This window comes from Bos grunniens, chromosome 11 (genome assembly GCF_055505025.1).
Source record: "Bos grunniens cultivar Pamir isolate PY7600 chromosome 11, Bosgru_T2T1.0, whole genome shotgun sequence".
NCBI lineage: Eukaryota > Metazoa > Chordata > Mammalia > Artiodactyla > Bovidae > Bos > Bos grunniens.
The window spans coordinates 20,312,222-20,326,264 of record NC_141175.1 but is presented as its reverse complement, the minus strand read 5'-3'; the positions used below and the strand labels follow the sequence as shown (position 1 = coordinate 20,326,264).

At 50.7% G+C, this 14,043-nt stretch overlaps 2 protein-coding genes across 5 annotated transcripts in view; one reads left to right on the top strand and one right to left on the bottom strand.

Moving 5' to 3' along the window:
• CYS1 (cystin 1) overlaps positions 1–6,213 on the top strand; it is a 25,571-nt gene extending 19,358 nt beyond the window's left edge. Inside the window, exon 3 of the mRNA XM_086323519.1 lies at positions 5,590–6,213. Coding sequence (XP_086179645.1) covers positions 5,590–5,602 — 13 coding nt within the window. The 3' untranslated portion in view covers positions 5,603–6,213. The remainder of the gene's footprint in view (positions 1–5,589) is intronic.
• Positions 2,365–14,043, bottom strand: KLF11 (KLF transcription factor 11). 4 transcript variants are annotated; one of them, XM_086323514.1, is made up of 4 exons: positions 13,830–14,043; positions 11,486–11,755; positions 8,987–9,956; positions 2,365–5,027 (listed from the first exon to the last, which is right to left on the bottom strand). In XM_086323514.1, the coding sequence occupies exons 1-4, from the start codon at positions 13,872–13,874 to the stop codon at positions 4,741–4,743; spliced, it is 1,572 nt and encodes a 523-aa protein (XP_086179640.1). In that variant the 5' UTR covers positions 13,875–14,043; the 3' UTR covers positions 2,365–4,740. The 4 variants fall into 4 exon arrangements, with proteins under 4 accessions (XP_086179640.1, XP_086179641.1, XP_086179642.1 ...); XM_086323515.1 differs by lacking the exon at positions 13,830–14,043 and adding an exon at positions 12,890–13,032; XM_086323516.1 differs by lacking the exon at positions 13,830–14,043 and adding an exon at positions 12,950–13,032.

The following is a 14,043-nucleotide window of genomic DNA, read 5'->3' as shown; positions in this document are numbered from 1 at the left end:
AGTTTCCTATGTCTTCTGCGTTGGCAGGCAGGTTCTTTACCTCCGTGCCACCTGGGAAGCCACCACCCCACCTGGTAGGGATGTCCCTCAGCAAAACCACCTGGGCACCTCCTGTCCCAGTTCTTGTGATCCACACACACAGCCATCTCCCCAGGTTCCAATACCAAGCAGGGGCCGCCAGGGGTCAGGTGCCCAGCACACCAAGCCCGAGGCCCAGCCACTGTCCTGGCCCAGTGTCTGGGCCAGGGCATGTGTGCCTCTCCACGCAGCCCCGATCCAACCATGGGCCCCGATCCAACCACGTCGGGTCGGCCTTTGAGAAGCGATGTGAGTAGACTCCTCAGCCCAGAGGATGGACACGCACTCCTGTGCACGATTTGCCTTTGGGGTCAAGGTGTTCTCCTCCCCTCTAGACACACCCCCTCTGTAGATCTCCTGGGTTTTCTGGGCTGTTTCTCTGCCTTGGCACCCTACCCCACACCCCCGTCACCTTGGCATCCCCGGACCCGCAGGTCCATCTGCTCAGTTTGGGGACTCTGCTGGGTCTCTCATGAGTTCCTGTCCCTGCACCACATCCTGTCTCTTAGGGTCACTGTCTTTCATGACCTAAGGTCTAGTTCCTAGAAAACTCTCATTTGATAATCTTGTCTGGTTACTTTGGGTGTTGAGAGTATATTTGGCTTTTCCTGTTACTCCATCTTGGGTAGAAGTGTGAAATTCCTATTACTATTACGTTCATGTTTAAACTGTCACAACTTGGCCAGTGGGAGCCCTGTGCCATTCAGCAGTCCCTGACACCCTTGATGGCAGCTGGCAACAGAATACTCTAAGCCCGTTGTTATTTCTGTGCTCGTTACCCTCCAAGGAGCCCTGAATGCTTTTGGTAAACAACTAGGGCTTTTTCTTCTATGTGTAAAATAAAACTGCCAGACCCTGAGATAGGTCCCTGCTCTCTCTACCTAGTCTTCACTTTATAAATAAGGAAATTAAAGGTCCAGTATCTTTCTCAACACAACACAGCTAGATGGAGTCAGATCTCCACCCAGGCCTGTCTCAGGTACTCCAAGGTTTTGCACCTCAACAGCTAGAAGCATAGATTCCCTATTATTTTTAAAGACAGCGGGGTCAACTGTGAGAAAAGCAAGTGTCGGGGCAGGGGGAGACGAGGAGTTTGATCATTTATAGGTTGGGATGCTGGTTAGACACGTGTCAAGCAGACAGCTGGATATAGGAATTTGAAGCCAGCTGCATAAGTGTAAAGGAGAGACAGAAATGCAGGGGTCTTTATGGTAGAGATACCATCTTTATCTAAATCACAAGGCTGGAAAAGATCACCAAGGTTGTGAAGAGAATACAAGAGGGGTCAGGGAAAGGAACGAAGACAGATAAGGACAGTGAGGTTAAGAGGAAAGCAGGGTGGTGTGGCCTGCAGGGGAGCCATCGACCCTGAGCAGGGCTGCTGACAGAAGAGCCTGAGGACCAGGAACCGAGGCCACCAGGCTGCCTCTGGTGGGGTGCTGATACACAGCCCGGCACAGTGGCTTAGCGACAATGTACTCACATTACTTTGCCAACAAAGGTCCGTCTGGTCAAAGATAGGGTTTTTCCAGTAGTCATGTATGGATGTGAGTTGGACCATGAAGAAAGCTGAGTGCCAAATAATTGATGCTTTTGAACTATGGTGTGGGAGAAGACTCGAGAGAGTCCCTTGGACTGCAAGGAGATTCAACCAGTCCAACCTAAAGGAAATCAGTCCTGAACATTCACTGGAAGAAGGACTGATGCTGAAGCTGAAACTCCAATCCTTTGGCCACCTGATGCGAAGAACTGACTCATTAGAAAACACCCTGACGCTGGGAAAGATTGAATGCAGGAGGAGAAGGGGACAACAGAGGATGAGATGGTTGGATGGCATCACCAACTCAATGGACATGAGTTTGAAGAAACTCCGGGAGTTGGTGATGGACAGGGAGGCCTGGCATGCTGCAGTCCATGTGGTTGCAGAGTCAGACATGACTGAGCGACTGAACTGAACTGACTCCAGAACCAGGTGTGAAGGCTATGGCTCCTGGATGTTCTTTGGAAGCCTGGGCTGGGGGCTGGGGGGCAGGAAGCGGCTGCCTCCTATCCCCACTCTTGGCATACACAGAGCCTGAGGACAAGGGTCACGGGTTACCCAGCACTCATGGTCCTGTTCTGCCAAGACCAGTCCCAACGTCAGAGCAGCCAACATGGAAACTGCCTCTTCACATGATTTCTTTCAGAAAGAATCCTCCAAAGAACCTGAAGGCCGAACAGAACCCCAGAAAACAAAGAGGAGGGGTGGTGGTCAGGCACTGGGAACATCACAGTACAGGACACAGGTCCAGTTTGCAAATCGAAAGAGTTTTATATGATTCAAAGAAAAGAGTTACATCACACATACTCATTTAAATAATATGTCAAAGTCTGTTACATAAAACATAATTCTGAAACATTTAAAATTTTATCATTGAAACTACTTTAAAAGGCTCAAAGTCAAAAAAGAACAAGCAAAACTGCTTGGGCAGTAAAGTGCTCTAGGGGCCGTGCCTCCCGTGTGCTCCTCCGACGCCCTGGCGCCCAGAGGGACCCCATGCTGAACACGCCCCGCAAGGCTCTGGTTCTCACGTTGCGTTTTTCAGGTGAAGCTGTTTTCCAACTTACAATCTTTCCATCAACAACAAAGGGCCCAAAATGTTGTTTACAGAAGGTATTTCAAAGTCTCATCAGGAAATGGAAGTGTAAATCAAAACCTTTTTTCCTTTTTTTAGCACATCTATTCTTTAGAAACAACACTGTTCAGAGAATGAACTTCATTCAGGGTGACAAGCAACCAAACACTCAGAGACATATTATCCACCAGAACCTTATTCGGACCAATATTATTTTGTGTTAATTATGAAAAATATCCGAATTTAATGCCATTTACAGCATACACATAGAAATGTTTATGCTGATCTAGGGCATGAGTGGAAGGACGGGGTGGTGGGGAAACACGAGCTATGTACATTGAATTCTGGTTCTCTTTTAACTGTAGTATGTCTCACGACCAGTAGGAATACTTAGATATAAAAGTGATCAAAGACACGGAAGCCTCCTAAACACAGCCAGCACTTACAGACCTGTATGTCAATCAGCGGTTGATACTAAAGAGTAACTTAATGGGTATCAAGTGACATACAATGAATGACTGGGTGAGGGCTATCAGACTAAAAAAGACCTGAACACAAAGCCTAATTGTACTTACTCAATATTTCACCTTATCATCATTTTAATAAAGGCAAATGCAAATAAATAAGCAGCAAAGACAGAATCTGATTACATACAGCATGACAAAAACCATTCCCAGGCTTGAAGGGCAGAGCGACATTGCCATGTTCCTTGCACACATTCTCTTGCCTGGGTTCCCAAGGCTGCCCAGTGGAAGCAGTCTCAGTGACCTCCTGGACATGGGGGTGCAGTCTCTACAACGCTGGGACCTGTGGTCACAGCTTCAGTGAGGCCTGTGGTCTCTTCTCTAGGGCAGATTGCAAAATACCCCATTCCAAGTACTGTTCTGTTTGATCAAAACAACTCCCTTCCAACAAAGTGACTGAACGGACAGCTGGGTAGGATTATTGCTGTTCTGTGTCACTAACATTCCCCATCACTAATACTTAATAAGCAATGGAATCAGAACACGGCAGCTGGACCGCACACACAGCTACTTCACCTCACATAAGCTTTCCTTAGGTGGAAAGTTCCTCCAACCACTAAGGACATCTTTTTCTCTAAGAAGTGATTCTACCCACAAAACACTTGGGTAAGGCCACAGCAAAGGAAGTCAAAGGGACAGAGCAGCTGGGTCTGAGTGCTTATGTCATCTTTTCTTGGTGTCTGAGGTACAGACAGGAGACTGTGAATTGACCACAGACACTTAGATTCTACAGCAGCTCTCTGCTCACTGGATATCTACCGATTATTTTAAGTTCATCTCTGGGGCACAATCTTCACAAGTCACACCACAGACACAGGTGACTAAGTTCTACTTAAAGAAAATTCTAATTCCTTGGGCTACATAAAGCCTTAAAAGGAACTGTTGTCTGGAATTTCCCTTTAGAGTATTAGGAAGAAGCTGCCTGCAAAGGTTTTCTTCGGCTCCCCCCTTTCTTTAAGAGCCCCTATTCAACTAGTTCTGATTTTAACTCGTAGATCTAAAAGGCCTGATTGCAAAGTTGTAAAGTTTTTTTTTTTGCCTGAATAATGTGCCAACTTTACCAAAAGCAGGGTTATTATAAAAATGTTAAACATGGAAAAGAAGATTGTAAAATCATCTATATAGAAATCAGTGATCTGAGAACCAACAATATAAGTATCTTTTTTATAAAAAGCAGTATAAAAATTAGTACCCTGTCTCAATCCTACAAAACAGGAATAGGAAGGTTGTAAAAATCCAAATTTTGCAAAATTTATTGCCAAACCGTGTGTCTGAATGCTGGTGATTTAGATTACCAAATTTTCTTCCATTTCCTTAAAAGAACTTCTGAAACTACAAAAGATACTGAACAGGGTCCCAACCAAAAAAAGCCAAGTTAACAGAACGTTCATCAGAACCAGCTCCCCTAGCTCTCAAGACGATTTTTGTTGCTGTTGTTTTTGGAGAGAAAACCATCACTTCCATGATTCCTGAAAAGAAAAAAGGCTTTGGAAAATTCCCGCCCACCACCCCCGGTGGCCCTCTCAGGCGGAGGCCGGCGCACACTCCGGCTCCAGCGGGCTCCCAGGGTCCTCCGCAGAGGCCGCCCTGTTGAGCCTGCCGACCGCCGCCTGCCAGCCGGGAACCCTCTTGGTGGCCATGTGGCGCCGGGCGTGCTTCGTCAGGTGGTCGCTGCGCATGAAACGCCGGTCGCACACTGGGCACACGAACTTCTTCTCCCCGGTGTGAGTTCTGCGGTGGCGCGAGAGTTCATCTGAACGGGCAAATTTCTTGTCGCAGCCGTCCCAGCTGCAGCCGAAAGGCTTCTCTCCTGAGGGGCAAGGAAACAGAAACGTAAATGCCCAGCACCTTACTGGACACGTTAAATCATGTTGTTTTAAAATTCTGTGCATGAAAACCTAAGAGGCAAGTAATATTCCGTTATTCCGGGAACAGGTTATTTGCAGGTCAAGAAATCGTTCAAGACGCGTTTCTTCCTGGCACACCTAAAACGCAACGTGTCAGGGGCCCAGGATGTTGAATTAATCTAATCTTTGTTGTTATTTTTGAACTTTCTATTTTGTATTGGGGTGCAGCCGATTAACAATGCTGTGACAGTTTCAGGTGAACAGGGAAGGGACTCAGCCATTCATACATGTGTATCCATTCCCCCCCAAACCACCCTCCCATCCAGGCTGCCACATAACTCTGAGCAGAGTTCCCTGTGCTGTCCAGTAGGACTTCGGTGGTCATTCACTCTCAACAGAGCAGTGTGTACATGTCCATCCCAAATTCCCTAACCATCCCATCCCCCTGCCAATCATAAGTTCGTTTTCTAAGTCTGTAAGTCTCTTTGTTTCATAAGTAAGTTCATCTGTATCATTTCTTTTCAGATTCCACATATAAGGGATGCCATACCATGTTTTCAAATTAAAATCTCTGACTGTGAACCTGGGGTAGGAGCAAGATTCTTGAAAAGAATCAATTCCTAAAAAAAAAAAAGTAAGTAAAAGAAGAATTCCTTTGCTCTCTGAAGCTGCAGATCTTTAAAAAACCCTCCCAGGACCTTCATGACTTCTCAGCATCATTAACTCCATCTTCGTGTCTGTTATTACACTGACAATGAGGTTAATCACAAGACTGGGGAGAATTCTAATAGCTAACCTCTTGTTGTCACAAGCTTCGTGCGTCTGTCACTCGCTCCATTTCAGAGCAGCTGGCAGCTGTCCCACCTGCACCGGGTCTCCCCAGAGGTACGGAGGGGAGCCAGGGAGCACCTGTCTGCAAAGTCCTCCCAGCCCTTTCCTGCCTCCCAAGGCCCTCGCCTCAACCAGGCTGTGACCATCATACACCACTTGTGCAACTTTGTGAACGGATCTGTTAAATGCTGTTGCGTACGGTCATGACCTTCCTCCTAGAAGGTTTACACCTTGTCTAGTTCATCCATCTATGTACAGTTTAGCTCCCCCGGCACAGCACTTTGTATGATAGGTGGTGAATAAATGGTTCTGAGTGAATGAGTGCTGAAGAGACATCAACTAAATCTTTGGTATTTTCAAAGCAGATTTAACAGGAAAATTCAGCATCCCAGTGGGTTTTTATGAACCACTCTACGGGCTTGCATTTCTTGGATTTCAAAGACCCCGTGTTGAAAGCATAAGGTGACCTGTTTCCAGGAAAACGCCACTGGTGGCAGCGTACCAGGTGGCCAGATGTTGCAGAGAGACAACATCTGCAACATTTGGTGTAGGATTTATAAAGTGTCCCATGTTTTCAACTTAGCAAAAATGTAGCCTTTGCCCACTCTACCTTATCCTAAGGAAAACATTTCCAGGTTGGTACAGTGAAAAACCATCTTATCCAGCATAAACTTACCCAAGGTTTCTATTTCTTATGAAAACTCCAACTCAGTGTGTACAAAGTAGCACCAGAATTTGTTTCTTCAGAGCCTTTATGGTTCCTGACACTTAAGAACTTTGGGAAACCTGAAGACAGCTTGCTTGATCACCTTATTTCATGCCATCCTATCAGTATTTCTACCAAGGGAAGCTGACCAAAATGAACAGTAAGACATCATCCCACTGCATCCCCAGATGTGGAATCTGTGTTTGGATGTGATCTGAAGCTCACCTCAGTAGTCTCAGTGAGAAGTAGAGCTGCCAAGTCAAGGAGCCCCTTAGAGGTACCTGTTCACGCTAACCCTGCAGCACCAATAATCAATCATGACTTTAACTAGAGTCAGGCTCCTAAGACAGACACTGAGTGTATACTCAGTGAGATCAGACAAGTATGCTGCTGCTGCTACTAAGTCGCTTCAGTCGTGTCCAACTCTATGTGACCCCACAGACAGCAGCCCACCAGGCTCCGCCATCCCTAGGATTCTCCAGGCAAGAACACTGGAGTGGGTTGCCATTTCCTTCTCCAATGCATGAAAGTGAAAAAGTGAAAGTGAAAAGTGAAAGTGAAGTCACTCAGTCATGTCCGACTCTTCGCGACTCCACGGACTGCAGCCTACCAGGCTCCTCCGTCCATGGGAGTTTCCAGGCAAGAGTACTGGAGTGGGGTGCCATTGCCTTCTCCATCAGACAAGTACACAAGTAACTAAAACACAAAGTGAGAACGTGGTGAAAAACACAGCAAACCACTAGAGGCAAAGAAAGGAGGAGAGATGAGGAAATACTTTAAGAACTGGCTCTTACAGGGTTTTCAGTAAGTACACACGTGTCTCACAGGGTTTTCAATAAGTACAGACGGGCAGAGGGTGAACAGGGGCATCGTGGGGCTGCAGAGAGAAGATGAAGCCAGAGAGGCAAGGTCTTCACCAGGTTTGCGGCTCATCCCTGAAGCACACAGCCCCTCCACAGCGGGGAGGGTGGTAGAGCTCCTATAAGGCCTACGTTCCAGATGCAACTTCATTCCACAAGTGGGAGCTACCACGGTTAGAGTTTTAATGTGCTAATTACAAACTGCTCTACCTCAAATGCATCTCAGAGTAAACTACCATAACCACTCCCTTCAGTTCAGCTTTTCCTCAGCTGTATTCTACAGTTCACTGCCATCCCCTAGGCCACCAGTAGACACCTGGGGTTCCATGATCAAGGGCGCTTATGAAACACATCTTGACTGCAGAACCCATGACCTGTTACTGTGCTTTCATGTATGAATGTGTATGAACCTTTGTAAGCTGAGTTTAGCGAACAGACTATTTAGCCACAGGACCCTTGAGAACAGAACTGACACTAACACAAAGAGTAAGAGAGCCACCCGAGACACTCAGGCCAAATCAAACAAGTTCCATCTACCAGCAACCTCACACCCCAAGTAAACAACGTGGTAGCCACCAGTGCCATGCTGCTGCTCCTAAGTCGCTTCAGTCATGTCTGACTCTGTGCAAGCCCATAGATGGCAGCCCACCAGGCTCCCCCGTCCCTGGGATTCTCCGGGCAAGAACACTGGAGTGGGTTGCCATTTCCTTCTGCAATGCATGAAAGTGAAAAGTGAAAGTGAATCGCTCGGTCGTGTCGGACTCTTTGAGACTCAATGGACTGCAGCCTACCAGGCTCCTCCGTCCATGGGATTTTCCAGGCAAGCGTACTGGAGTGGGTTGCCATTGCCTTCTCCACACCAGCGCCATGTAGCTATGTAAATGCAAACTCCATGAAAACGTAAAACTAGGTTCCTCAGACGCACTGTTCACATTTCAAGTGGGTGTCAGTGGTAGCTACCTTCCCAATGGATAGAAAACATTTCCATCACTGCCAAAAATCCTTCTGGATGGAATGGACAGGATTATAGAGAGATCACTAGGTCATTACAGTTAGTTTTCTTCTGTGACTTCTGAGTTAAAACTATGTATTTCCAAAAATAAAAAAACGAAATTCCTTTGAAGTTCAAATATTCTAGAATTTTCCACACTTTGGAGACCTCTTTCCCCACAGTAAGCCTAAGTCGCACTGATAAGAGTGTTTACTGAATCTGAATGGACATTTTCTAAAATGCAAAGAAAAGCCTCCACTACAACATGAAGAAAAAGAGGGTTCGTGAGCCTCACCCTAAAAGCCTATCAATCACAGGTTCAGAGAACGACACTATAAACAGAAGATTCTAGAAAAACCACTGACAGATGTACTAACGTTCACCCCAAGACGATGAAGGCTTTTCAAAACCACAGAAAAATGGTCACCTTCTCCAGTGGGTTCCAGCTTTGCTCCCACCAAGAGAAGGCTGGACGTGTGTTTCTTAATCACAGGATCTGACCTACCCACGCCCTACCTACCCTGCAGTACTCACCTGTGTGAGTTCGAAGATGAGCCTTGAGGTGGGAACTTTTGAAGTAGGTTTTCCGGCAGCCTGGGAAGTGGCAAACATAGTTTCTCCTTCGGGAAAAGTCTACCTGAGGGGCACAGCTCTGACTGGATGCAATGAACACTGGAGCAGGGGCAAGAGGCAGGAATCTGGTGTTCCCGACAGGCATGTTGCCGGCTGAGCATGTGGTGGGCTGGGGGAGGGCCCCCTGGGGCAGAAGCAGCATCACGGTTCCCTGAGGCACAGACGTTCCCACGAACACAGGTGGGAGTGCAGGAGCTGCGTGGGGCAAGACAGGCTTGACAAGCCCTGCAGACACCTGGGGAGGCGGCTTCAGAACAGCTGGTAACAGGCCACTGGATCCAGTCACAGGGATCATTTGGCAGAGGACGGGGGGACTAGGAATGGGGACGGAGATCAGAGGGGTGGCTTTCCTTGCCAAGTCGTTATCATAATTCTTTGGTGAGCAGGTCTGAATTCCAACGGGCCACCCTGCCTGCTGGCCTTTGTTGGTGGGGATCAGGCCACTGGACTTGTGCAAGCAAGGTTGACAGGACACTGAGTTCATGCTGAGTAAACTGTCTGTGAGATGCATGTCCTGCAAAGTTTCAACGTGTCCCAGGAACTGTGCTTCTCCTTCTGTGCAAGCTGAAAGTTGGTGTTCTTGAGTCTGGGCCGTGGGACAGGAGTGGTGGGCAGAAGTGGGACTCCCGCCAGCATGGCCAGTGATACCCGTCACCGTGGCCCTGCAGGGAAAGCTGGCAGCTGGCTCCAGCAGCTCTGGTTTCGGACCAGGCAGGCCCCCCTCCGCCGTCCTGTTCAGCACTCTGGCAGCCCCAGCAGAGGCTTGGGGGACCGCCATGACCACAGAGGCTTTAGAAGCAGTTACTTGGGGAGGAACAACTGTCCCAGTCAATGGTTCCAGGAGGTCAGGGCTCTGAGGAGGAGTCATGCACTTAAAAAAAAAAAAAAAGTACCACATGAAAAGGTTGTTCTGGTTAAATTTTAAGAAACTTACTTTGATCATGTTGTCTCCCCAAGGCCTTTACAAAGAAGTATCTAGAAAAGACTGGTTGAGGTCTGCTCACAGCAGCACCCAGTGGATACAAAGGCTGTATCAGCCGCTCTACTTCCTAGCTTCCTCCCCTTTTCCTGCCCTCTCTCAAAGCCATCCATTTGCTCAGTTGTAAGAAAACCAGTGCCATGCTTGGCCTCACACATCTACTCAAGTGGACAATTTAAATATTAGGACTACAAATGAGAGATAAAAATTTATGTTCAAGATGAGTGCTTTACATGATAATTTTAGATTCTCAAAAAACTTTTAAAAACTCTAGTGGAAATCATCACACTTATCCATTAATCACGCATGTATCCTGTGCCTACTGAATGTAAAGTAAAACCTAACAGAATGATCCCTAAAAGGCCATGTTCCAACCAGGGGTTCTGTCTAAACCAAGCCTCTCTTTGTGTAACAGCTCCCCTGCCCCAACAATTCCCACTTATTTTCAGCCTCCGAGTGGAAAATTCCAACGCCAAGTAACTCTGAGAACATGAGGCAGGGTACCTCAACCCAGGTGGGTGGGGGCGTGTGTGGGGTGGTGTGTGTGTGTGTAGAAAGGCTTGATGGAGAAGTGGTATCTGGGTAGAGGTGGAGGAGAAAGAAGGAACCAGCATAAGCTAAGACCTGTGTCACATGGAAAGGACAAGAAAGTGGACACAGGGGTGACCAGGCATTGGCAGCAGGGCCAGAGGAACTGTGTGGGGAGTGCAGAGCCCAAGGCATTCCGACACTTCACCCTGGGGTCAGACGTGTCTGGGTAGCCAGGCCTACTACCTGGACAATCCTCTCTACTACCCACAAGTCCCTTCTCATCCCTCCAAGTTGGTTTTCCACACTCCTTTCAATACAAGCCCCCAGACCAGGACAATCAGATTATAATGTTCAGTTTTGTTGGCAACTGACAGCTCTCAATGTCTCCAAGTTGACAAGTAAGTTTTCTCCGGGAACTTCATAGCTGTAGCAAGTTAAGAAAACCAAAACCAGTGCCTGACTGCACCCAACTCACCCAAGAGAGAAGCTGGCTGCCACAGAGAGGCCAGATTTCAATCCAGCTAACAAAGGCCACCTGGCACCAGAGCCCAGGCCCTCCCCAGCTGCAGCTGCTGGTCCTGCCCTTGGACTGGGGAATCTGGGGGAACCAAAGCTCTGCCCTGCAGTTTCCCAAGGAAATCAGTGCATTTTACTTTTTCCCATCAATCTGCAAGTTTCAGTCGCTGGACATTTTCACCCCGTGGCTACAAACTATGATCAGTTGAAAGCTATTTTCAAGAGCAAAAGGAAGTTTTCACTCTCTGGACCCACACAGGGGGAGGACATGAACTTGCTAGCCAGCATCAGGCAAATCTACCTAAGATATCGTCAGCACATTTAATGAAAGTACTTCAGTCACTGCACAAATTGCTCCTCTCCTTCCCTCTTACCAGAGTTGATAGAGAATGGAAGTCCTTTGGTAGCTCGGATGGGACCGTGTCCACATGCACTGACGTGGTGACATCCCCTGAGTCAGAGACAGGTGTGAGGGGTCTGATATTCAACAGGTCAGCTTTCTGAGATCTCTGACCCCAGGAGCTCATGCAAACAAGAGCCTCCACAGCTTCCATGTCATTCTGCTCCAAGATGCTGCATGTGGACCTCTCGCTGTCATGCCGTTTCCTCTCCAGGATTGACTCACATATGTCCATGATGTCAACCTAAAGGCATAATAGGATGGCTACTCAGCCCCTGGAAACATAGGGAGGTGCACCCTGACAGACAGCATGGGACACGCACGGGAGCCTGCTAAGCGCCCCGGGCAGCACACAGATGCACTCTAGCTTTCAGGAAGGATGCCCACAGAGCAGCCGAAGACCACCAAGCTCCAAGATAGCATTCTGCCAACAGGAGGAGGAGGAATGAACTCAGCTGGTCAGTGGCTTCACAGAAAACCCTGATACTTAACAAAGGTTATTAAGTTCCTGTTTTCCGTGGGTAAAATGAATAATAAGACTTATTTCTAGAGGTATGAGTCTGTCTAGTACCTAACTGTCCCCAGCGGAGAAGAAAAGACACCCATGGCTCAGGTCGGCTGAGTTGAGAGCACGGCCCTTCTGAGCCAGCGAAGCCACTAGAGTATCCCCACAGACGCATCTGTGACAACCCTGGGGGATCCACACCAGGCAGGGCATCCATTGCTCAGCAGAGCTTGGGGCAGGAGAGCCCGTGCTGTTTGGCCCGGGTCCCCACAGCCGGGGGCACCAAGTCACTTCTGAGGCCACCAGGCCAGCCAGGGAACGGAAGAAAGTGTAAGATCCGCCACCAGCCCAAGGCCTGAGGGCCTTCCAGCGCAGCACCCTGTCTTTTTAAGCAAGAGAGGGGTGGGAAGCAACTGGAACGGATCTGTTCCCAAAGAAACTTTACATCTACGAAGATACACACTTCTAGTCAGTTCAGTCGCTCAGTCCTGTCCGACTCTTTGCGACCCCATGGACTGCAGCACGCCAGACCTCCCTGTTCATCACCAACTCCCGGAGCTTGCTCAAACTCGTACCCATCACACTGGTGATGTCTTCCAACCATCTCATCCTCTGTCGTCCCCTTCTCCTCCCGCCTTCAATCTTTCCCAGCATCAGGGTCTTTTCCAATGAGTCAGTTCTTCATATCAGGTGGCCAAAATATTGGAGTTTCGAGTCAGTCTGCCTCAATACCCCACCTGTCCCACCCACGTTGCCCTCCACCCGACCCCCAGAACCCAGGTAATGCTGCTGCTTTTTACAAAGGCCGCTCTGGCCCCGCTTCTGCCCGCTGCTCCGGGCCTCCTCGAAAGGAGCTGCGAACTCGGAACTCACAGACGTGGGGACTGCTGCCTGCTTGGCGAGGAGGAACAGGGCGGTGCGGGGCCCCCGGACCTCTCTCTCGGCTCCTCAGCGGCCCGCGCGGATCGACGACTAGGCCCCAGATGCAGCCGGCGAACTCCACGCGACCCTCAGGCCTGGACCGGAGACACCCCGGGGTAGAGGCGCGGCGCCCCGCCCCCCGCGTGCTGCCTTCCCGCCAGCACTTGCCCCGCCCCTGCGTTCCCACAGCCCTCGCCCCGCCTCCACCTTCCCGCCAGCTGTTGCCCCGCCCCCTCGGCCTTCTCAACGCCCGCGGGCCGCGTTCCCACAGTCCCCGCACCTCCGCCGGCGCCCCGCCCCCCGCAGCCCTCGCCCCGCCCCCTCGGCCTTTTCGCCGCCCTAGGGCCTCTTTCCCACAGTCCCCGCCCCTTCGATGGCACCCAGCCCCCCCTCGGCCTTTTCCCCACCCCTATCGGCGCCCCGCCCCCCAGCCTTTGCCCCGCCCCCACCCTCCCGCCAGCTTTTGCCCCGCCCCCTCGGCCTTTTCACCGGCCAAGGGCCGTGTTTCCACAGTCCCCGCCCCTCCGCCGGCCCCCTCAGTCCTCGCCTCGCGTTCCCGCCGGCCGCGCCCCGCCCAACGGCCCCCTCCTCACAGGGCCTAGTGACGTCATGGCTGGAAATAGTCCCGCACCTGGGGGCTGGCAGGGCGGGGCCGCTGCGGCAGCGCCGGACAAAGCTACGCGTGGAGCGGCACGAGGCACACGCCCCCTTCCCGCTCCTCCCGCCGCGGCCTCGCACGGCCGCCGCCCCTCCCGGCGGCCGAACCAGCCGGGGTTCCTAGCTGTGCACGCGCGGCGGCGGCGGCGAGGCCCGGGGCCCTCCTCCTCTCGCCGGGCCCGCACAAGGCATCGCGTCCCCACCTCGCCCCTCACGCCGATGGGTGGCCACTCACCACGCGCGGCGCGTCGCCCGGGCCCGCGGAGCCCGGCGTGTGCATGATGCCGGTGGCCCGGAGGCAACAAAGCGCCCGCGAGGCAGGAGCTCGGGGGCTCGGCAGCTGCCGCACGTGCGCGGCGGGCGGCGGCGGCGACCACCCGGGGCACCGGCGGCCAGCGCGCGCCTCCGCCCGCCCGCGCAGCTCTGCCCTGGCGCGGCCCTCGCGGTGC

Bases quoted from the DNA above. Each gene is read 5' to 3' on its own strand.
- KLF11 (XM_086323514.1), bottom strand. From the start codon at position 13,874: ATGCACACGCCGGGCTCCGCGGGCCCGGGCGACGCGCCGCGCGTG. The intron at 9,957-11,485 runs GTAAGAGGGAAG...TTTTTTTTTAAG, and splicing joins TCCATTCTCTATCAACTCTG to TGCATGACTCCTCCTCAGAG. The intron at 5,028-8,986 runs GTGAGTACTGCA...CTTGCCCCTCAG, and splicing joins TCATCTTCGAACTCACACAG to GAGAGAAGCCTTTCGGCTGC.